Genomic DNA, 24,827 nt, shown 5'->3' with positions numbered 1-24,827 from the left:
AAAGAGTTCCTTGTGTGACTTATTTTCATTTTAGTGAGTTTTTTGTTTTTTGTTTTTAATTCAGTGAGAGGAAGGGAGGCAGAGACAGACTCCTACATGCACCCTGACTGGGATACACTCAGCAAGCTCACTAGGGGGTGATGCTTTGCCCATCTGGGGCATTGCTCAGTTGCTGAGCAACTGAGTTCTTCTTAGCATCCCGGAGACCATGGAGCCATCCTCAGCACCTGGGGCCAACACTCCAGTCGAGCCATGGCTACAGAACGGGTAGAGAGAGAGAGGAAGAGAGAAGCAAGAGGGGGAGGGATGGAGAAGCAGATGGGTGCTTCTACTATGTGCCCTGACTGGGAATTGAACCCAGGACATCCATGCTGTGCTGGCGCTCTACCACTGAACCAGCCTGCCAGGGCCCATTTTAGTGAGTTTTTTATTGAAGCGTAACACATATATTGAAAAGTATACAAATCTGAATTGTATAGCTCAGTGAATTTTTACAAAGTGAGCACATCTGTGTATACCAGTACCTGGATCAGGAAACAGAACACAACCAATACCCCAGTCACCCCTATGGCCATGGTCAGATCTTTATGTTTTTGAGCCCCATATAAATGTATGAGTCTTATTTTCGTGAGCTGTGGCAGAGTCCTTTCTCTGCTGCTGTGCATTCTGTAAGCTGCCAGCATCTCTGTAACAAGTGGAGAGGTGCCAGCTGTTGGCAGAAGTGATCCCTGTACAGCTACAGGTCTCTGTGCAGTTTGTGAAGTACAGCGTTGGGAATCCATTTTTAAACAAAAAGCTTTGACAAATGCCAATGACTTCACTATTCATAGATGATTTATTTCATTTGCTCACCTTTTTCTGTTCTTGGGAGGTTTCCCAGTGCTAGAGTGTGGCTCTCCTCTGTTGGCCTCATTCCATTGCCTTCTGTGCTTCAGGGACATAGTTCTGTGAGCAGGGGATTCTTTTGTATTTTTCTGAAGCAGGAAATGGGGAGAGATAGACAGACTCCCGCATGCGCCCGACCGGGATCCACCCGGCACACCCACCAGGGGCGACGCTCTGCCCCTCCAGGGCATTGCTCTGTTGCGACCAGAGCCACTCTAGCGCCTGGGGCAGAGGCCAAGGAGCCATCCCCAGCGCCCGGGCCATCTTTGCTCTAATGGAGCCTCGGCTGCGGGAGGGGAAGAGAGAGACAGAGAGGAAGGGGGGGGTGGAGAAGCAAATGGGTGCTTCTCCTATGTGCCCTGGCCGGGAATCGAACCCAGGTCCCCTGCACGCCAGGCCGACGCTCTACCGCTGAGCCAACTGGCCAGGGCCAAGCAGGGGATTCTTGCTAGCAGGAGGTGGATTCCTCTCAGCAGGGGAGCAGCACTTTTTGTAGAAACTTCTTCCCTGGAATATTTTGTTCTCTTATCATGCAGAGACCAGCCTGTCAGTACGTGTCTTTCTGACACTGTCAAAATGGTAGGAACTGCAGGTGAAGTTGCAGAGTCACTGTGCTCTGATTGACAGTGCTAACTAATTGTAGCCTCCTGTCAGACTGGGTCTCTGCAGGTCAAAGGGCATGTTTTGATACCTTGAGTTTGTTCTTTCAGTGCTCCTTAGGCTAGCTGTGGGACCCACCCTGCCTCTCCTTATCTTTCCCTAGCAAGGTGAGGCCTCACTTGTCCCATTTCTCCCACAGTGGATGTTGATGTAGAGGACTATTACCCAGCTTTCCTGGACATGGTGCGGAGCCTGCTGGATGGCAACATCGACTCATCCCAATACGAGGATTCCCTGCGAGAGATGTTCACCATCCATGCCTACATCGCCTTCACCATGGACAAGCTCATCCAGAGCATCGTTAGACAGGTGAGACCCGGTGGGGCTGGAAAGCATCCTTGGCTACACGTGGGCCAGGCACAGGAAAGGGTCTAAGGATGTCTGTGTGTGAATCCTTCTGCAGAGGGGAGGCTGTACTGTGGGGTTCTTGTGAACAGGGTGGCAGTACTTCAGCCATGTGATGACTCCTCTGCTCTACTCAGTGTACCTCACGGTTGGGTGAGCCTCCCTCAGACCAGATGTGCGGCTTCTTGCTGATCTGTTGGGCCTATGTTGGGCCTGACCCTGCTCTCTGCCCTGCTGGCCCAGCTCTGCCTTTGCTTTCCCATAGGTGCTAGGAATTCAGCGCGCTTTCCTCACTTAATATTTGAAGTTCTTTTTTACAGGAAAGGTTTAATATATTTTATAATATATTGCCCTTCACTGTCTGAGGTTCCCTCTGAGTTAGGTTTACGGTTTATTCCTATGGCACCCTAGGAGTTTGTAACTATGTTTGGTTTTGCCAGCAGTGATAATTTTATAGCAAAGAGCATGCAGTAGTGTGGTTTCTATACCTTTGCTTTGAGTTCTGAACTCCCAAAGAGTCTATAGTTGGTGCACTACTTTCTTTAAAGTGAAAACTTAAGTCCTGGCCAGACTAGATAGCTCGGTTGGTTGGAGCGTCATCCCAAAGCACAGAGGTTGCTGGTTCGATTCTTGGTCAGGGCACATACAGGAACTGCTCAATGTTCCTGTCTCTCTCATTGTGTCACTCCTCGCTTCTCTCTCTTAAAACAAAACAAAACCTTGTTAAAAGAAACTTGTACTTTTAGAGTCACACTGGCACTATGGAAGGAAAAGTTTGTTGCTCAGGTGTTTCTTGGGGTGAAACATGGACTCCTTTGTAGAATACCCATGCTTTTATGGGAGAGGACGCATGGCTCTCGTCTCTCTCGCCGATCTTCTCAGAGTCAGAGAAGAACACTTCACATAACTGAATTCTGGTGTCTTCACGAAAGTTGTCATGCCGACTGTTTTTTCCCTGAAGTTGAATTTACTAGGCCTTGCCTTAAGATGTTCAGGTGGTGACTGGTAAAAATCGATGTATGGAGCCTGCTCTGTGGTGGCGCAGTGGAGAAAGCGTCGACCTGGAATGCTGAGGTTGCCGGTTTGAAACCCTGGGCTTGCCTGGTCAAAGCACATATGGGAGTTGATGGTTCCTGCTCCCCCCCTCCTTCTCTCTCTCTCTCTCTCTCTCTCTCTCTTCTCTCTCTCTCCCTCTCCCCCCCCAATCTAAAATGAAAAAAAATAATTGCATGCCTATTTTTAAAAAAAGGAAGAAAAATCATTGTATGGATACAATTAGCTATGCTCATAATTTTTGTGAGACTAATCCTGCTAACATCCCTTAAAAGTTGCGCTGTGCTCATGTTCTGATTACAGGCTTGCTGATGCTACAGCTGATAGTAAGCCAGCACAGCGTTGTTGTTTTTTAATTTTTTAAATATTTTCTTAAAAAAAAAATATTTTCTTTATTGATTTTACAGACAGGGGTGAGGTGGGGTACAAGAAATATCCGCTCATAGTTGCTACACTTCAGTTGTTCATTGCTTGCTTATGCTTGTTTTAGGTGTCTTGACCAGCAAGCCCAGGGTTTCGAACCGTGGACCTGAGTGATCCAGGTTAATGCTCTATCCACTGGGCTACCATAGGCCAGGCCTGCCAGCATGACAATAAAACTTTTTATAAGCTGAGATTAGTTTTTTGAAACAATGGATGTAATTAAGTCCATTTATTAGAACCACTTAGTTACAATTTTGAGCCATTAATACAGTGTTCAGCCTTTTTGTTGTTGCTGTTGTTTTTAGGAAAAAAGGTTTCATCTAGAAACCCAGATTTAGTATTTTTAAAATGCATGTTCATGGTTCTCATCTTAACCCTTTAATTGGAGGCATATCTTCTCTCATTTACCTTACTTCATTTAGTATTCTCCCAGACTTCATTTATCTTAGCTTTCCAAGCTAGTTGAGGAAGGTTTTGTTTGGCAGTCTCATAGATATCTAGTAGAGAACTTTGTATGCCCAGGCCACACATAGGTGTAGGACTGGTACACTTTCCCCTGGCCTGCATGCCTTCTTTCTGAACACCTGCTTCATTCTCGTGCTTTTCTCTGCATAAGGACATTGGGTCTACCACATTCCTCAGGCTTGGCTTCCCATAGCAGTGCTTCTGGCCACACATGACCTGCTGTTTCCATTCAGGTGATCCTCTGTCTACCAGGCACACACAGAGTGTCATTTCAGATTAGCAGCAGTGAGAAGCTGACCAGCCTGGCTTGGGGGTAGAGTGCCTAGCTGTCCCTGGATTATAATGCTGCCCTTTTAAATGACTAGAAGGGGCTAGATGTCCAGGAAGACGGTGTGAATGGGGAGTTAGTGGCCTGGTCTACTTTGACAAGAAGGTGTAAAGCACCAGTTCTATGAGGTAGAGACCAACTTTGGGTAGCCTTTCTTTACACTGCTGTTTTCTCTCTGAAACGTTAAGCTTTTCTGTGTTATCTTATTGTCGTAGCATTATTTTAGTGGTTCATTAGAATCTGTTGTCTGGACTAATTGTAATTTATTTCATCTTCTCCAATTGCTGGTTTTTCTACTGCCATCAAATCACTCACCTTCAGACTGGCACTGTGATCATTTACCTACAGATACACGCATACTTGTCACTTAAGACTTTTCTAAATATCAAAAATAAGTAGTTGTAGTTACTAGCACTCAAAAAGAATATATCTTCCTAAAAATAGAATGGCTTAGTGGTTATGAAAATTTTAAAATAGATAAATTGATATTGCAGTTAACTTTTTGCTTTCTGTTTAATGGACAGTTCCATTTGAGAGAATTTTTAAGTCACAAAAGTTATCATAGGCAATCACGATAGGCGTGTTGAAAATGAGTTAATTTATATTATATACAATTTAAGTACAAAACTTCCTGTCAGATGTAGAAAAATAGGTGGTGTGTTAGAAAGAACATTGGCCCTCAGTGTCCTTGAGTTCTAACTTCACTCCTTCACTGAATGCCCCTGGCAGTTAATTCAGGAACAATTTCTTAGATACATTTCAGATTTTCTATTAGGGCTGGGGATATAGATCTGCATCTCACCTTCATGCTTGTCTAAGGTGAGACATGCCCTCTTCTCACCTGGGCACACAGTTTTCCTGTCTAACATTTACATTTGCCTCATACAGCAGGACACCCCTCTTCAGCCTCTTCTCAGGGTAGTTGTGTGGAGCAATTAAAAATATGTATGAATGCAAATTGTGAATGGTAAAGAAATGCTGTAAAATAGGAAGCCATGAGAATTTTCTTTCATATAAAAATGTCTTTTAAGTTCCTTAAAACTTTAAGTGAAGCCCTGGCCGGTTGGCTCAGTGGTAGAGCGTCAGCCTGGCGTGCGGAAGTCCCGGGTTCGATTCCCGGCCAGGGCACACAGGAGAAGCGCCCATCTGCTTCTCCACCCCTTCCCCTCTCCTTCCTCTCTGTCTCTCTCTTCCCCTCCCGCAGCTGAGGCTCCATTGGAGCAAAGATGGCCCGGGCGCTGGGGATGGCTCTGTGGCCTCTGCCTCAGGCACTAGAGTGGCTCTGGTCGCAACATAGCGACGCCCCAGATGGGCAGAACATTGCCCCCTGGTGGGCGTGCCAGGTGGATCCCGGTCGGGCGCATGCGGGAGTCTGTCTGTCTCTCCCCGTTTCCAGCTTCAGAAAAATAAAAAAATAAAAAAATAAATAAAAAAAACTTTAAGTGAATAGCATATTAATAACTATTGCCTATGGTTTTGCTTTTAAATAAATATGAAAATTTTACTCATGGACTAGTGATAATGGTTGAAGATTCAGCAAGAAAATTTTAAAGTGTTTTTGTGTGACCAATTTCCAAAAAGCCTCGTTTTGAGCTGAGTGACCGAACTGTCAAAGAAAGGGCAAGTATGCGGCAGGGTGGAGTGTTTTCTTGGTTCACTGTCGATTCGCCTTTGCTTGATTCCAGCTGCAGCACATCGTGAGCGATGAGATCTGTGTGCAGGTGACTGACCTGTACCTGGCAGAAAACAGCAACGGGGCCACTGGAGGCCAGCTGAACACGCAGACATCTAGGAGTGTCTTGGAGTCAGCATATCAGCGGAAGGCCGAACAGCTCATGTCAGATGAGAACTGTTTTAAGGTGAGAGTTGTGTAGTCAAGGACTGTGCTGGTGACAGTGTAAGTTGTTGGGACTGTCTCTCCACCAGAAGTCAAAGACAGACCAGGGGGCTTTGACCTAGTGATTCCACTCCTGGAGCTCCTTAGAATCCTGTGAGTTCACTGGAGGAAACACACAAATAGAAAAGTGGAGGGAATTTTTCCCAAGGGAGGGTTCTCCCAAGGACAACCTCCTCTTGCTTTCTTGCCTTAAAAAAATTATTTTAGGCCTGACCTGTGGTGGCGCAGTGGATAAGGCGTCGACCTGGAAATGCTGAGGTTGCCGGTTTGAAACCCTGGGCTTGCCTGGTCAAGGCACATATGGGAGTTGATGCTTCCAGCTCCTCCCCCATTCTCTCTCTCTCTCTCTCTCTCTCCCTCTCTAAAAATGAATAAATAAAATTAAAAAAAAAAAATTATTTTATATGATTCTCACAATTTTTTATTCTGCTTCTTTCTTTGAATGTCTTTAATATGATAGTGCTTTGCAAGTATATTGTTTAAAAATGTAATTCTTGATTGTTGTAGGAAAGATAAGAAATGCGAAGAAAAGAAAAATTGCCTGCAATGCTTCCCGGATATAACTATTGATGACATTTCTAGACTTTTCTGTGCTTTATATGTATTTTGAAAGAGATCATATTAGGCAGGGTGTTCTGTAAGTTACATTGCTCAGTTACCAATACCTCTTGAGTCTTTTCAGCATCTTTTTGTGACTTTTTGGGATTTCATGCCTGTCTTATTTGACACCTGGGTTGTTTCCAGTTTTCCACCATTGTAGTAGCTATTTTGAGAAACATATTGCTGAGGCCCTGGCCAGTGGCTCAGTGATAGAGCGTCAGGCCAGCATATGGACACTCTGGCTTCAGTCTCCAGTCAGCACACATGAGAAGTGACCGTCTGCTTCTCCATTCCTCCCTCTCCCCCTTCTCTCTCTCTCTTTTTCTCTCACAGCCAGTGGCTCTATGGGTTCAAGCAGCAGCCCCCAGCACCTAAGGACAGCTTGGTTGATTCGATCGAGCATTGGCCTCAGATGGGGGTTGTGAAGTGGATCTCGTTCAGAGGGCGTGTGGTAGTCTGTCATTCTGTCTCCCCTCCTCTCACTTGAAAAAAAAAAAAAGAAAATTATAACAAAAAGTTTTGCCTTTTAATCGCCTACCTCCTAAGCTTTTGAGTAGCTTCCTCTTCTCTTCCATTGGAGCAGTTGTATGACCTTTTTGCCTTCACCGCCCAGCCCTTGAGAAGAAGCTGGGTTGTAGCTTTGGGGTGGTCTTTTGTTTATTCTTGGGTTTCTTTTTTGCAGCTTATGTTCATTCAGAGCCAAGGCCAGGTTCAGCTGACTATTGAGCTTTTGGACACTGAAGAGGAGAACTCAGATGACCCTGTAGAAGCAGAGGTATGACAAGTGTGCTGAGGGAGGTGTCATGTCCTGAGGGACTGCCCATTGATGGTCTTCTAGAACGCGGAGACAGCCATGGGCTTGTTTAAGGGTCAGCACCTGAGGCTTAAAGTGCCTGTCACTCCAGCCACATCTCCAGCTAAAGAGAGGCGCTGCCTGGCGTTAGCTGTTTTGGGTTGGTGGTGGTATGGTCTAGCTCCCAGTAAAGCCATCTCCTCTAAGGAACCCTCCTGGTTGCCACCTTTCCTATTTTTCTCCTAAAGTGTAAGAAACAACAAGTGAAGCACCATCTGCCTGGCCTCACCTTGAGTCTTCGTGTTGCGTGCACTTTTTATTGGGTAGATGAAGCCAGGTGCTCTCACCAGTCAGTTGGTTGTCATAGCTGTTCTGACTGTTATAGCTGTAATGCTAGTGTGGGGTACTTGCCATGTGTGTGATGTTGAGGACATGGAGGGAAGACTACCGTTTTGTGGGAATATTGACTCATGGTTGCCAACTCATTAGATTTTTTTAGAGATGCCAGAAGTCCAGATTTTAATTGCAAAAGAATAATTTTCATAGATTTGCCACTAATATTTTAGTCTGGAACAAAAATGCTCTCTCTTTAAGGAAATAGAACTTGTCAGTGAGCCGTCTTCTACACATTTATAACTTCTGGTAACTTTTAAATATATCAGAGGAGCTTTAGCTTTTGCTCTTTAACAGCAATTTCCAACCAGTGAGCCACAAGAATTGTTAAAACACGCAGTACTTGACTCTTTAGTCAGGGGCACTGACCTCTTTGCCCTCAGATTGTCAAATTAAAAAATGACAACAGCCAATAGAACAGCCTTTTGGTGTGAGTGAATCAAAATTATACCTATTTTTTGTTTCAGGTTGGCAAAAAAAAAATACTTTTCTTTTTTTTTTTTGTATTTTTCCTAAGTTGGAAACGGGGAGGGGCATGCCCACCAGGGGGCGATGCTCTGCCCATCGGGGGCGTCGCTCTGTTGCAACCAGAGCTATTCTAGCACCTGAGGCAGAGGCCACAGAGCCATCCTCAGCACCGGGCAAACTTTGCTCCAGTGGAGCCTTGGCTGCGGGAGGGGAAGAGAGAGACAGAGAGGAAGGAGAGGGGGAGGGGTAGAGAAGCAGATGGGCGCTTCTTCTGTGTGCCCTGGCCGTTAATCAAACCTGAGACTCCTGCATGCCAGGCCAACGCTCTACCACAGAGCCAACCGGCCAGGGCCAAAAATACATTTTTTTGGTGTGCAAACTTAGTAATTAATTAGCTTATGTGCTATGAGATGAAAAAGGTTGAAAATCACTGTTCTGGCAGAATTTTAAAGCTGTGTTTCCATCCCAAGTAACAACATGTCATTATGGGAAGAGAATTTTTTATCTAGACATTTTAGTTATAGAATTTGTTGACATGGATGGAGTTTAGGCTTTGCGTTCTTTGCCCACCCCTGTTTTGTGTTTGTGATACCAGCGTTGGTCAGACTATGTGGAGCGCTACATGAATTCTGACACTACCTCTCCTGAGCTTCGTGAGCACCTGGCACGGAAACCAGTGTTTCTCCCAAGGTGAGTGAGCCAAGTCATGTGTCGGCAGGATACACCGGTGCGCGTGCAGCAGTGCAGAGTTAAATGGCTTTCAGGTTCTTGTTTGTCATTCTATTAATCTTTCTGTCTGCTGGGGATACTGGTCAAGGTTTGTGTTGCTGTTAAACCAGAAGCTTGCCTAGGACTTGTGCCAGAGCATTAGGGAAGTGAGAGTTTTAGATAATCTGCAACAACTTACTTGCCTTGTGTCAGAGGGGGGAATGTGTAAAAAGCTGAGTCAGCAAAGGGAAGAGGCACCTGTGAAAAGATCAGAGCAAGCCAGGCAAAAGTGTCCCAGAATCTTCTTCTACTAGAGTCACACAGGACACTCTGGGTTCCTCCAGCAACGAACTGTGACCATATTCCAAGTGCTGTCAACTAAGGAAGCTCATTAGGTTCTCTCTCAGTGCCATAGTTCTTTATTGGTGCTAGTCATGTAGGAACCCTCTGATTGTCATGTACCAAAATTCCAGATTCCCAGAAGGAAAGCACAGACCATATATTTTGTGCAAAGTTTATATACAGTGAGGTCACTCTTGTCATTTAGGGAATGGTACAAACTCTCCCAAAGTCCAAGGTCCCAAGCAGAGGTTCTCAAGCCTTTTGGCCTTGAACCCCTTCACTCTTAATTAGACACTGAGCCACCTCCCAGAGCTTTTATTTACATGGACTGTGTCTAGTAAGATTTACCACATTGGAAATTAAAACTGAGAATTGTCTAAAAAGGTTATGGATTCTGTTTAAAAACAATAATACTGCCTGACCTGTGGTGGTGCAGTGGATAAAGCCGTTGACCTGGAATACTGAGGTCGCCGGTTTGAAACCCTGGGCTTGCCTGGTCAGGGCACATATGGGAGTTGATGCTTCCTGATCCGCCCCACTTCTTTCTCTCTCTCTCCCTCCCTCTTTCTCTCTCTCTAAAAGTGAATAAACTCTAAAAAAATAAATAAATAATTAAAAAAAACCACAACAATACTAAACCTATTAGATCTTATCATAAATAATTGTTTAATGAAAGGCTATCCGAAAACAAAAATTAGAGGAAAGAGTGGCATTACATTACAATTTTAAACTTGTTTGGTGTCTGGCTTTATAGGAGAAAAACCGGCTCCTTATTCAATCTGCTGCATTCTTTTTTTTTTTTCCCCCCCCCCTTTCTTTTTTTATTAATTTTACTAGGGTGACATCAATAAATCAGGGTACATATGTTCAAAGAAAACATGTCCAGGTTATCTTGTCAATCAATTATGTTGCTTACCCATCACCCAAAGTCAGATTGTCCTCTGTCACCTTCTATCTAGTTTTCTTTGTGCCCCTCCCCCTTTCCCTCTCCCTCTTCCCCCCCTGTAACCACCACACTCTTATCAATGTCTCTTAGTCTCGCTTTTTTTTTTTTTTTTTGGTATCTTTCTGAAGCTGGAAACGGGGAGAGACAGTCAGACAGACTCCCGCATGCGCCCGACCGGGATCCACCCGGCACGCCCACCAGGGGGCGATGCTCTGCCCCTCCGGGGCGTTGCTCTGCCGTGACCAGAGCCACTCCAGCGCCTGGGACGGAGGCCAAGGAGCCATCCCCAGCGCCCGGGCCATCCTTGCTCCAATGGAGCCTCGGCTGCGGGAGAGGAAGAGAGAGACAGAGAGGAAGGAAAGGGGGAGGGGTGGAGAAGCAGATGGGCGCCTCTCCTGTGTGCCCTGGCTGGGAATCAAACCCGGGACCTCTGCACGCCAGGCCGACGCTCTACCACTGAGCCAACCTGCCAGGGCTAGTCTCGCTTTTATATCCCACCTACGTATGGAATAATGCAGTTCCTGGTTTTTTCTGATTTACTTATTTCACTTCGTATAATGTTATCAAGATCCCACCATTTTGCTGTAAATGATCCCATGTCATCATTTCTTATGGCTGAGTAGTATTCCATAGTGTCTATGTGCCACATCTTCTTTATCCAGTCTTCTGTTGAAGGGCTTTTTGGTTGTTTCCATGTCCTGGCCACTGTGAACAATGCTGCAATGAACATGGGGCTGCATGTGTCTTTACATATCAATGTTTCTGAGTTTTGGGGGTATATACCCAGTAGAGGGATTGCTGGGTCATACAGTAGTTCTATTTTCAGTTTTTTGAGGAGCCACCATACTTTCTTCCATAATGGTTGTACTACTTTACATTCCTACCAACAGTGAATGAGGGTTCCTTTTTCTCCACAGCCTCTCCAACATTTGCTATTACCTGTCTTGTTAATAATAGCTAATCTAACAGGTGTGAGGTGGTATCTCATTGCAGTTTTGATTTGCATTTCTCTAATAACTAAAGAAGATGAGTATCTTTTCATATATCTATTGGCCATTTGTATTTCTTCCTGGGAGAAGTGTCTGTTCATGTCCTCTTCCCATTTTTTTTTTTTTTTTGGATTGTTTGTTTGTTTCTGCATTGTGTTGTTGAGTTTTATGAGTTTTTTGTATATTTTGCATATTAGGCCCTTATCTGAGCAGTTTGAAAATATCATTTCCCATTTAGTTGGCTGTCTGTTTATTTTGTTATCAGTTTCTCTTGCTGAGCAAAAACTTAGTCTGATGTAGTCCCATTCATTAATTTTTGCCTTCACTTCTCTTGCCTTTGGAGTCAAATTCATAATGCTCTTTAAAACCAAGGTCCATGAGTTTAGAACCTATGTCTTCTTCTATGTACTTTATTGTTTCAGGTCTTATATTTAGATCTTTGATCCATTTTGAATTAATTTTAGTACAAGGGGAGCAACTGTAGTCCAGTTTCATTCTTTTGCATGTGGCTTTCCAGTTTTCCCAGCACCATTTGTTGAAGAGGCTTTCTTTTCTCTATTGTGTGTTGTTGGCCCCTTTATCAAAAATTATTTGACCATATATATGTGGTTTTATTTCTGGACTTTCTATTCTGTTCCATTGGTCTGAGTGTCTGTTTTTCTGCCATTACCGTGCTGTTTTGATTGTCGTGGCCCTATAATATAGTTTGAACTCGGGTATTGTAATGCTCCCAGCTTCATTTTTTTTTCTTTAGGATTGCTTTGGCTATTCGGGGGTTTTTATAGTTCCATATAAATCTGATGATTTTTTGTTCCATTTCTTTAAAAAATGTCATTGGAATTTTGATGGGAATTGCATTAAATTTGTATATTGCTTTGGGTAATATGGCCATCTTGATGATATTTATTTTTCCTAACCAAGAACAAGGAATATTCTTCCATCTCATTGTATGTTTTTCGATTTCCCTTAACAATGGTTTGTAGTTTTCATTATATAAGTCCTTTACATTCTTTGTTATGTTTATTCTTAGGTATTTTGTTGTTGTTGTTGTAATCATGAAGGGGATTATTTTTTTGAGTTCTCAAATGTTTCATTGTTGGCATATAGAAAGGCTATATAGACTTTTGTATGTTAATTTTGTATCCTGCGACCTTACTGTATTGACTTATTGTTTCTAGTAGTCTTTTTGTGGATTCTTTGGGGTTTTCGATGTATAGGATCATATCATCTGCAAAAAGTGATACCTTTACTTCTTCTTTTCCGATATGGATGCCTTTTATTTCTTTGTCTTGTCTGATTGCTGTGGCTAGAACCTCTAGTACCACATTAAATAAGAGTGGAGAGAGTGGACAACCCTGTCTTGTTCCTGATATAAGGGGAAAGCCTTCAGTTTTGTGCCATTTAATATGATGTTAGCTGATGGTTTATCATAAATGGCCTTTATCATGTTGAGATATTTTCCTTCTATACCCATTTTGTTGAGAGTCTTTTTTTTTTTTTTTTTTTTTTTTAAATTTTATTTGGATTTGGGGTTTCTGACATAGATAACCCAGACTCCCTCAGGTATTTAAAAGTGGACCCTCATGTTATTTTTAATGTTCTGAAGCTGGAAACGGGAAGAGACAGTCAGACAGACTCCCCCATGCGCCCGACCGGGATCCACCCGGCACACCCACCAGGGGGCGATGCTCTGCCCCTCCGGGGTGTCGCTCTGCCGCGACCAGAGCCACTCTAGCGCCTGGGGCAGAGGCCAAGGAGCCATCCCCAGCGCCCGGGCCATCTTTGCTCTAGTGGAGCCTTGGCTGCGGGAGGGGAAGAGAGAGACAGAGAGGAAGGGGGAGGGTGGAGAAGCAAATGGGCGCTTCTCCTGTGTGCCCTGGCTGGGAATCGAACCCGGGTCCCCCGCACGCCAGGCCGACACTCTACCGCTGAGCCAACCGGCCAGGGCCTGTTGAGAGTCCTAAACATAAAATTATATTGTATTTTATCGAATGCCTTTTCTGCATAAGATCATGTGGTTTTTGTTCTTTGTTTTGTTGACATGGTGTATTACGTTAACCGTTTTACATATGTTGAACCATCCTTGAGATTCTGGGATGAATCCCACTTGATCATGATGTATTATTTTTTTAATATGTTGTTGTATTTGATTTGCTAGTATTTTGTTTAGTATTTTAGCATCTGTATTCATTAGATATATTGGTCTGTAGTTTTCTTTTTTTGTGCCATCCTTTTGAGGTTTCGGTATGAGGGTTATGTTGGCCTCATAAAATGTGTTTGGAGCCTGACCTGTGGTGGCGCAGTGGATCAAGCATCGACCTGGAATACTGAGGTCGCTGGTTCAAAACCCTGGGCTTGCCCGGTCAAGGCACATATGGGAGTTGATGCTTCCTGCTCCTCCCCCCTTCTCTCTCTGTCTCTCGTCTCTAAAATGAATAAACAAACAAATAAATAAATAAATTTTAAAAAAATGTGTTTGGAAGTATTGTTTCTTCTTCAGTTTTTTGGAAGACTTTCAGTAGAATAGGAACCAAGTCTTCTTTGAATGTTTGATAAAATTCGCTAGTATAGCCGTCTGGGCCTGGACTTTTATTTTTGGGGAGGTTTTTAATAGATTTTTCTATTTCTTCTCTAGGTCTGTTTAGGCTTTCTGCTTCTTCTTGACTCAGTCTAGGAAGGTTGTATTGTTCTAGGAATTTATCCATTTCTTCTAGGTTGTTGAATTTAGTGGCATAAAGTTTTTCATAGTATTCTACAATAATTCTTTGTATATCTACGATATCCGTGTTGATTGCTCCTCTTTCACTTTGGATTTTGTTTATATGAGTTCTTTCTCTTTTTTCCTTGGTAAGTCTTGCCAGGGGTTTGTCAATTTTGTTGATCTTTTCAAAGAACCAGCTCCTTGTTCTATTAATTTTTTCTATAGTTTTTCTGTTCTCTTATTTCATTTATTTCTGTTCTGATTTTTATTATTTCCTTTCTTCGGGTGGTTTTGGGTTGTCTTTGTTCTTCTTTTTCCAGTTCCTTAAGATGTGAAGTTAAGTGGATCACTTGGGCTCTCTCTTGTTTGTTCATAAAGACCTGAAGTGATATGAACTTCCCTCTTATCACTGCTTTTGCTGCATTTCATAGATTCTGATATGTCGTATTATCATTTTCATTTGTCTGTATATATCTTTTGATCTCTGCACTTATTTCTTATTTAACCCATTCATTTTTTAAGAGTATGTTGTTTAGTTTCCACATTTTTGGGGGGGTTTTTTCTTCTTTTTTGCAGTTGAATTCTAGTTTCAAGGCTTTATGATCAGAAAATATGCTTGGTACAACTTCGATTTTTCTGAATTTGCTGATGTTGTTTTTGTGGCCCAACATATGATCAATTCTTGAGAATGATCCATGTACACTGGAGGAAAATGTATACTCTGTCACTTTGGGATGAAATGTCCTATAGATGTCTATCATATCCAGGTGCTCTAGTGTTTTGTTTAAGGCCACTATATCTTTATTGATTCTCTGTTTGGATGACCGATCTAGAGCCGTCAGCGGTGTATTGAGGTCTCTAAGTATGATTGTATTTTTGTCAGTTTTTGTTTTAAGGTCAATAAGTAGCTGTCTTATATATTTTGGTGCTCCTTGGTTTGGTGCATATATATTAAGAATTGTTATATCTTCTTGATTCAGTGTCCCCTTAATCATTATGAAATGACCATTTTTGTCACTGAGTACTTTTGCTGTCTTGTAGTCAGCATTATCAGATATGAGTATTGCTATGCCTGCTTTTTTTTGGATCTTATTTGCTTGGAGTATTGTTTTCCAGCCTTTCACTTTGAATTTGTTTTTATCCTTGTTGCTTAGATGAGTTTCTTGTAGGCAGCATACAGTTAGATTTTCTTTTTTAATCCATTCTCCTACTCTGTGCCTTTTTATTGGTGAGTTTAATCCATTTACATTTAGTGTAATTATTGACACTTGTGAGTTTCCTATTGCCATTTTATAGATTGCTTTCTGTTCATTTTGTGTCTTGTTTGATCCTTCTCTTTCGTTTTTCTATCTTTTGTTTTTATGTGGTTGTATTCCATACTTCTTTCCTCTGTTGCTATCTTTTTTAAATCGTGTGCTTCTGTGGTGGTTTTTTCAATGGTGGTTACTTTTAAGTAATGAAAAGGGTTCCTACTCTGTTCATTGTAGTGCACTATCTTGTGAGTACTTTTGCACTCCATTGTCCTTTGCTACTGTTAATCTCCATCCTCCCCCCCCCCCTTTTTTTTTTTGTTGTCACAGTTTAAATTTGGTTTTATTGTGTTCTTGATGGAGCTTTTACTTGTGGGGGTTTTTTTGTATGTTTTTTTTTGTTGTTGTTCTTTGTATCTGGTTGGAGAACCCCCTTTAGTAATTCCTGGAGTGGGGGTTTTCTGATGATGAATTCCCTCATCTTTTCTGTATCTGTGAATGTTTTTATTTCTCCTTCGTATTTGAAGGATAGCTTTGATGGGTATAGTATTCATGGCTGAAAGTTCCTCTCTTTCAGGACTTTAAATATTGGGGTCCACTCTCTTCTAGCTTGTAGAGTTTCTGTTGAGAAATGTGATGATAATCTAATGGGGCTTCCTTTATATGTTGTATTCTTCTTTTCCCTGGCTGCCTTGAGAACTTTTTCTTTGTCGTTGGTTTGTGCCAATTTCATTATGATGTGCCTTGGAGTAAGTTTGTTGGGGTTAAGAAAACTCGGAGTTCTGTTTGCTTCTTGAATTTGAGGCTTTAATTCTTTCCACAGGCTTGGGAATTTCTCATCTATTATTTGTTTGAATATGTTCTCCATTCCATTTTCTCTCTCTTCTCCCTCTGATATACCTATTATTCTTATGTTATTCTTTTTGATGGAGTCAGACAATTCCTGTAGGGCTCTCTCATTTATTTTTTTATTTTTGAGTCTCTTTCTTCTCTCTATTGTGCCTCAAGTTGCTTGCCTTCTATTTCATTAATCCTACCTTCTATCTGGCCTGTTCTATTAGCTAAGCTTGTTACCTCGTTTTTCAGCTCATGAATTGAGTTTTTCATCTCTGTTTGATTTGTTTTTATAGTTTCAATTGCCTTGGTAATATATTCTTTGTGTTCATTGAGTTGTTTTCTAAGCTCCCTAAATTACCTTTCTGTGTTTTTTTGTATATTTGAGTATTTTTAGAATTTCTATTTTAATTTCTCTGTCATTTAGCTCCAAGGTTTCCAATATATTAAATTTTTTCTCCATAGATTTTTTCCTCATCTATCTGTGTTACCTCTCTTTCTTTTGTATCCATGATATTTGATTTTCTCTTAATGGCATCTGAGGGTGGTTTTGTTGATAGTATTAATGAGAATTAATAAAGAATAAAAAGTTTAAAAATAAAAAATAATTTTTAAAAAATTTATTTCCCCCCCTCTTTTTCCCCCCTCTCTTCTCCTCTCCCCTCCTTCTTGAGAAAATCTTGTGGTGAACTGTGAATTATATTGTGCTAAATAGAACAAACAATACCTATAATAGAGGGCCTGAGTTGGGGAGAAGTAATAAAGGGGCAAAAAAGGGGGTATGGACCCACAAAATGCAAATACGGAAAAAATTTGGGTCAAGAATAAAATGATTTGCTTTTAGGTGTTGGTTGACTAAGAGATATGACGAGAGGAATAAGAGGGAAACAGGAAAAAGGAAGTTTTAAAAATTACTGTTGTATTTATTCATTCATTTATTTTTTTTTTTTGTATTTTTCTGAAGCTGAAAACGGGGAGAGACAGTCAGACAGACTCCCGCATGCGCCCGACCAGGATCCACCCGGCACGCCCACCAGGGGCGACACTCTGCCCACCAGGGGGCGGTGCTCTGCCCCTCCGGGGTGTCGCTCTGCCGCGACCAGAGCCACTCTAGCGCCTGGGGCAGAGGCCAAGGAGCCATCCCCAGCGCCCGGGCCATCTCTGCTCCAATGGAGCCCCGGCTGCGGGAGGGGAAGAAAGAAACAGAGAGGAAGGAGGGTGGGGTGGGGAAGCAAATGGGCGCTTCTCCTATGTGCCCTGGCTGGTCATCGAACCCGGGTCCCCTACACGCCAGGCTGACGCTCTACCGCTGAGCCAACCAGCCAGGGCCTACTATTGTATTTTAGTGGAACAAGAACTAGATAAAATGGAGAGCCAGGGTTGGGAGCACTGCTAGTGAGTTAAAAAAGTGAAGTAAAAAAAACCCAAAGCGCCACAAACATAAGTTTGAGTCCCAGATAAAATAATTTGTTCGTTATTGAGGATTGAATGAGAGGAGACGTAAAGGAGAAAGGAAGAAACTAATATAGAAGGAGAAAAGAAAGAGGAAAAAAAAGAGGGAACCACTAAAAGAAGAAAAAAGAAAAAAAGGAGAGAGAGAGAGAGAGAGTTAAGGGTTTTGGAGTACAACCCTCATAGAGAGAAAGGAAGAAGAAAGAAAAGATAATGGGAGATGTAACACTTATGGGTAGTGTAGTTCAAGTAGAGGAGAGAGGAAGACCGGCAGAGAATTAAACGACCAAATTGGAAGAGGAAAAAATAATCAAGACATGAAGATAAGAGAAACAAACGAACAAATATAATAAAATGGGATAGGTTATAAAGTGTGTGGATTATTCTTGATTTTGAGAGGTTATCTTCTTGCTCCTTCTTTTCTCTCCCTCTTCCTGGTCAGTGACTCTGTACCCCGAGTTCTGCCCCTTTGGCACGCTTAGGTAGAGGTTTGCAGTTGATAAGTCTCTATGGCGATGTCATATATTGGGCTTCAGTCTCATTGGCAGTCCAGGCTCATTAGCATTTGTGGGCTCCGATAGTGAGAGAGTCCGTGTTCCCGGAGCCTCTCTCCTAGTCTTTCCTTTCTGAATTAGTAGCCTGATGATCCAGCTATGGGGTTGCTGCTGCCTCTGCCTGGAGAGCAAGAGGCTCAAAGAGCTGGCAAATTCCCACTCCACGCAGGGCTCTGGGTAATGCTCAATCAGTCAGAGCTGCTAGCATAATCAGGCGGGGCTTCCGCCCACACAAAGACCTCTGACTCTGCCCCTCTGTCTGGTAACATGGGCGGGCGCCCACTCCCGGGGCTCATGGAGGAATCTCTCGCTCACTATCTGCGCGCGCCGACCAGGATGTGGAGCAGGCCACCTCTCACTCCGAATGAGACCCCCACCCGCACGGAAAAGTCCCAGTGTTGGAATTAGCTCTCGCTCGCTCCCCATGTGCGGCTTTTTCAGGGTGCTGGGGCGGCCCCGAGATTCTGCTTTCGGCCCACACAAAGGCCCCTGACTCTGCCCCTCTGTCCAGGAACATGGGCACCCACTCCCGGGGCACTTGGAGGAATCTCTCGCCCACTCTCCGTGCGCGCTGACCAGGAGATCAGGCCGGCTGCCTCTCACTCTGAGTGAGACCCCCACCCACATGGAAAAGTTCCAGCATTGGAATTAGCTCTCGTTCCCTCTCTGTGCGCTGGCTTTTTCAGGGCGCTGGGGTGCCCGGAGATTCTGCTTTCGGCCTACACATAAGGCCTCTGACTCTGCCTCTCTGCCGGGTAACAGGGGCAGCCACTCCTGGGGCTCTAGGAGGAATCTCTCACCCACTATCTGCGCGCGCGGACCAGGAGATCGGGGTGGATGGCTGTCCCGAGTGCCTTTCTTTGTCTGGGTTTGGCGCGAGCGTTAACTTGTATTGACTGGGTTGCCACAGCCTGGTTTGGCCATTTGTGCCGTGGCCTGGATCTATTCACCCCCTTTGCCCGCCTTAGTTCCTATACTCTCAGTTCCCAGTGAAAACAGCCCTTATTTAGGTTAGTGAGGAAGGCGGAGTGTTTCCCCCTCCTTATTTCCTTCAGGGTTTGATTATATATTTAGCCAATTTTTCGCTCGACCATACCTTCACGTGTATTGCGGAACATCTGGAGGCTCCAAGGATAGATTTTTCTGTTTCTGGTTGAAGATCTTGTTGAGTTTTTGGGGAGATTTATCGGTATCGCTCCTTACAGCATCATTACTCTGACGTCATTCTGCTGCATTCTTTTGTTTGAAGTTGGGGAGAAAATCGAGCATTACTCAGATACGCAGTCAGAAAAAATTTCATGTCCTTTTATATAATTGTGGCTATTCTTTGATCTGACAACAAAACTCTTTAGGTAGTAGTCCATTCAAGGTCAGTTGCAGCATCAATAAAAATACCAATGATCTTTTCATACAGTTATGTCAGACCCTTGGTTTATCTAGTCATTTCAATTTTTTTACGCATGATTTAAAAACTTGATGCAATTGGTCATTTGGAAAATAATTCACTAAGTTACGCAGACCTACCAACTGTTTACACATTTTCATTTTACAGTATGCAAAAAAATTACATTTTTTTTTTTTAAGTTTTTTTACAGATTTTATTTATTCATTTTAGAGAGGAGAGAGAGAGACGGGGGTGGGGGTGGGGAGCAGGAAGCATCAACTCCCACACGTGCCTTGACCAGGCAAGCCCAGGGTTTTGAACCGGCAACCTCAGCGTTTCCAGGTTGACACTTTATCCACTGCACCACCACAGGTCAGGCAAAATTACATTTTTTAATATTGCCATTGACCTCATCAAACACATCATTAAGTAATGGGAATCTATCAGCTCATGGCGGCAAGAACCAGTTTACCAAAGCTCAGTTTTACTTGAAAGTTTAAATACTATTATTGGCAACAAAAATGTGCAGTTATTTTCCTTGAAGTGCCAAGTTCCCATGTTCATTTTCAAGAAAATATGTACCCAGTATCCTAGACTGACTAGTCAGTTGTACTTTGAGGTAAAATTTGTGAACCATTTGCAATGTAAGCAGAGCTCAAGTGACCTTTCTTCAAGGGTCCCCATTGCACCACACAGCATACTAAAACAATGTGAATTGAGGTGATGGACTTTAAATTTTTTATTATGATTTTAGAGAGAGGAAGGGAGAGACAGACAGAGGCAGGAACATCGATCTGTTCCTGTTTATGCCCTGATTGGGGATTGACAGGATCAAACCAGCAACCTTTGCACTTCTGGATGGTGTTCTAATCAACCAAGCTATCCAGTCAGGGCAAGGGCTTTATTTTTTAAATGTTACTTCTTCATTAAGGACATTCTTTTATTTCATTGTATTTTTTACTCTTTTTTTTTTTTAATTGGATTTACTGGGATCAAAAACTTTTAATTTTATTTTTAGAGAGTGAGCCAGGGAGACAGGAAGGGAGAGAGAGGGAGGAGAAAGATGAGAAGCATCAACTCATAGTTGCTCCACTTTAGTTGCTCATTGATTGCTCCTCATATGTACCTTGAGGGGTGGGGGATGTGGAGCTCAAGCCGAGCCAGTGACCTTGGGATCTTGTCATTGATCCTGTTTCACTAAAGCTGAAAACCTCGGGGTTTCGAACCAGGGACCTCAGCATTCTGGGTTGACGCTCTCTCCACTGCACAACCACAGGTCAGGCTCAAAGACATTCTTATTTTTTATGTGAGAGCAAGAGAGAAGGGAGAGAGATTAGAAGCATTAACTCAACTCATAGTTGCATCACATTAGTTGTTCATTGATTTTTTTTCTGGTAAGCACCTTGACAGGGGGGGGCTCAAATCAAGCCAGTGACCTCTTACTCAAGCCAGAGACCTTGAGATCATGTCAGTGAGCCTGCACTCAAGCCAGCGACCTCAGGGTTTCAAACCTGGAACCTCAGCATCCTAGGTTGATGCTCTGTCCACTGCACCACCAGCAGTCAGGCCAAAGGCATTCTTAAGTGAAGCCATCTTTCTTTTTAATTGCAGTGCATAGCCAGAGAAGAATACAAGGATGTCTAAGGGTAGTTGGGTGCCACCACCAGCATTTTATCCATTACTTTTGCACTGCAAGTGCAAATATTAATGCAGTTAAAAATAAAGCAAGTAATGTTTTAGTAGTATTATGAAAGTAGTTTTGATTTTACAGACCTCCTGAAAAGGGTTTTGGGACTGCCAAAGGTCCTTCCTTGAACCAGAGAACTTGCTGTCCTACAGAAATAGATGTATACAAAGATATTCACTGAAACAGTGCTTTTAATAACATTGCCAACGGTATAATTGCTTAGTTAACAACCTTTCTCTGCTTATTGCTGGAGAATTAATACCTACCTGGTATTAACAACTACCAGGGTATCCGTTGGTGTTTATTTCCTTTCCTATGTATGTAGAATAGTATTTAGTTATATACTGTCTTTGGAAGACTTGAACAAATAGGGCATTCAAATAAGTTTCTGTGCTCTGGTTCAGATGCAGAAAACCTAACTGATTCCTGTTAAGGAAAGATTCAATTCAGGCACATTCCTCTGCAGCCAGTGAAGAGAATGAATGTGTCAAATCTATGTATAGTGAAATTTTAAATATCTTTATAAGAATTGGTGAAAAACTGAGAATAAAAGAGTGTGATCTGATTTTGTTGTGAACAAATTCCAAAAGGAGAACCACAGCAATGATTACATACATTATTTCAGAGAGACCATTGAAGCTGCAAACAGGCTTCTTCTGCCAGGGCAAGTGGGATTTGAAGAATCAAGGGTAAAAAGTGGTTGACTCTTTCTGCTTTTTATTCTGTTTATCCCTGCAGTTGAAAGTTTTTTTTACAATTAAACCATTTATACATGTTTTATATGTGTGTCACTAAAATTGTGACAAGTGCAATGAAGGAATGTAATAAGGAAACCTCATGGGGGTGTCATGGGAATCTGTATGGACCAGCTCTTATCTTTCAGGGCTTTCTGCTTTGTAGGAACCTGCGGCGGATCCGGAAGTGTCAACGTGGTCGAGAACAGCAGGAAAAGGAAGGAAAAGACGGAAACAGCAAGAAGAGCATGGAAAACGTGGATAGCCTGGACAAGCTGGAGTGCAGGTTTAAGCTCAACTCCTACAAGATGGTGTATGTAATCAAGTCTGAAGACTACATGTATCGAAGGACCGCCTTGCTCCGGGCACATCAGGTGAGAACCTCTCTCAAACCAGTACCCGCTTACTCCACAGGCTTCTATGTTCTTTTCCTTTATGAAAACCTCCATTTGGGTTTGAGAACTGTTGAGTGAGCCAGTTTATTGGGTTATTGAGTTACAGACTGTGTGACTTAAACCACAGCAATGTATGGTCTCAAGAGTTCAGAAAACTAGAAGTCCAGGGTTCAAAGTGTTGGCAGAATGGGTTTGAAATGTTAGAGGGTGTGGAGGAGAAGGTTTTGCTTGCCTCCTCTAGGCTCTGGTGGCTGGCTGGACCCGGAGGTGCTCCTTGGCTTGCAGATATCTGCCTTCATCTTCACATGGCATTGTCCCTGTGTGCGTGTCTCTGTCAAAATTTCCCCCACTTACACTGCATTATGGGTTCATTTGCTAACAGTGTGACCTCACCTGCAGACTAATGATTTCTGCAGCAACCTTATTTTCAAACAAGGTCACATTCTGAGGTGTATTGAGAGTTAGGACTTGAGCATATGAATTTGGAGGTGGGGGACAAATAAACCCATAACGGCTGGTGGCACTTTCCAGCGAAACTCCAGCATTTACTTTTAGGTGGTGTTGCTTGTGTGAAGCCTGTTTACAGGTGCCGCCCACATAGTGAAAGCTCCCTGGTGCACTTATGTTCCGGGTGCTGATCCAGGCCCTAGGACTGCAACACCAAGTAGAGCGTGTGCGACAGTGTGATGTGCACCAAGGAAAGAAGCTGGGTGAAATGAGCACAAGTGATAGACATGCAAGCCCAGCTTTTGTTGGGAGAGACCTCTCTAAGGTGTTGCTTGAGGCCTGAGCAGTGAGTGATAAGGATCCCTCCTGGTGAAGAGTTTAGGTTGATACTTTCTGGCACAGGAAACTAGTGCAAGGCTGGGAAGAAGGAACGCCTGAGAAACTAAAGCCATCAGTGTGGCTTAAGCCTTAATGTGAAATGTGTGCAGATAGAAGGGTAGGTTGAGGCCTCATTGCTTAGTCTTGTAGGCCATGGTTTGGATTGCCTTTGAAGTACATTGGGGCATGTTGACAAAGGTGGCTTGGACGGCTGTGAGAAGACTGGGACTCTGGGCACAAAGCTGGAAGGGCAGAGGCCACTCGAGACTACTCTAGTCCAAAGGAGGTGAGATGATGTCCCGGGCTAACCAAGAGGTAGCAGTGGAACTAAGGATTAGACAGACTGGAAATAAAATGTTGGAGACACAGTTGTCAAGTAATGATCAGATTCCCATTTGAGGCAAGAAAAGGAAAACATCAAGGATGGTGCATGGCAATTTCCGTTGAGTTTATTTGTTTTTCTTAAGTGGGAAGTTTCGGGATACATCTGTTAATAAGATGAGATTACCGTGTTTCAGGGGCAAATCAAGTACTTTTTATTTTTTGATCAAGCACTGTTTTGAAACTGGTTAAGTTTGAAAGGACAATAAAACTTTCAAGTGGGGCCCTGGCTGACCGGCTCAGTGGGTAGAGCATCAGCCTGGCATGTGGATATTCTGGGTTTGATCCCCGGTCAGGGCATACATGTGAGAAGCGACCGTCTGCTTCTCTTCCTCTCCCTCTCCTCCTCTCTCTCTTCCTTTCCCGCAGCCAGTGGCCCGACTGGTTTGAGCATTGGCTGCGGACACTGAGGTCGGCTTGGCAGTTGCTGGGTGGATCCAGGTCAGGGTGCGTGCAAGGTGCATGCCCATGCTGAAGTCTGTGTCACTATCTCCCCTCCTCTCATAAAGGGGGAGAGGAAGGAAATTAAAAAAAAACAAACATTCAAGTGGAAGATGCTAGGCAGATTGGGGGGGGGGGGGGTTTAATTGATTTTGGAGAGAGGTTGAAGCACAAATTTGTTGTTCCGTTTATGCATTCATTGGTTGATGCTGGTATGTGCTTTTGACCAGTAATCGATCTGAATCCTTGGCATATCAGGATGATTCTCTGCCTAACTGAGCTACCCAGCCAGGGCTGGATGGACAGTTTAATTCACTTCTCTCATGGTGCTGTGTGCTGTATATCTGTGTCTCTGATTATTTGGAGAGTTGGTCAACCCCACATTTCATCCTTTTACCCTACTCTGCCTTGAACATGGCACCAATAAATATTTTCAGGATTCATAGGTAGAGACATAAACCTCCACTGCAGATCTGCTGTGCCTGGCACTCTGCTGGGCAGGGTGGGGTAATGCTGTGAGGGACAGTGGGTTTTGATTTTTTTTATTATTATTATTTATTTTAGAGAGGGGGGGGGGAGATGGGGGGAGGAGCAAGAAGCATCAACTCCCATATGTGCCTTGACCAGGCAAGCCCAGGGTTTTGAACCGGCGACCTCAGTGTTCCAGGTCGATGCTTTATCCACCGTGCCACCACAGGCCAGGCTGGAGAGTAGGTTTTGAGCCTTTGACTTTGTGTCTTGTTACTTAGTGGTGGGTTGCCATGTACTGATAGCAATGACTGACAGCCATAGCTCATGTCTCACTTGTTGCTAATTTTGAACTATAGATTGATGGAAACAAGGAAATCTGTATTTTTATCAAGTTCCCAGGTGATACTAAAGAATGCTAAAATT

The 24,827-nt window shown here is 43.3% G+C and overlaps 1 protein-coding gene across 7 annotated transcripts in view; it reads left to right on the top strand.

Moving 5' to 3' along the window:
- The window catches only part of SIN3A (SIN3 transcription regulator family member A), a 98,444-nt gene that overhangs the window by 71,966 nt on the left and 1,651 nt on the right, over positions 1-24,827 (top strand). For all 7 annotated transcript variants that reach the window (XM_066342903.1, XM_066342902.1, XM_066342896.1 and 4 more), the window contains 5 exons: positions 1,685-1,854; positions 5,845-6,018; positions 7,339-7,431; positions 8,906-9,000; positions 22,058-22,265. In XM_066342903.1, the coding sequence (XP_066199000.1) occupies positions 1,685-1,854; positions 5,845-6,018; positions 7,339-7,431; positions 8,906-9,000; positions 22,058-22,265 (740 nt within the window). The remainder of the gene's footprint in view (positions 1-1,684; positions 1,855-5,844; positions 6,019-7,338; positions 7,432-8,905; positions 9,001-22,057; positions 22,266-24,827) is intronic.

Source organism: Saccopteryx leptura, chromosome 6 (genome assembly GCF_036850995.1).
Source record: "Saccopteryx leptura isolate mSacLep1 chromosome 6, mSacLep1_pri_phased_curated, whole genome shotgun sequence".
Lineage (NCBI taxonomy): Eukaryota > Metazoa > Chordata > Mammalia > Chiroptera > Emballonuridae > Saccopteryx > Saccopteryx leptura.
The sequence above is the reverse complement of the archived record's forward strand: the minus strand, read 5'-3'. Positions and strand labels throughout refer to the sequence as shown.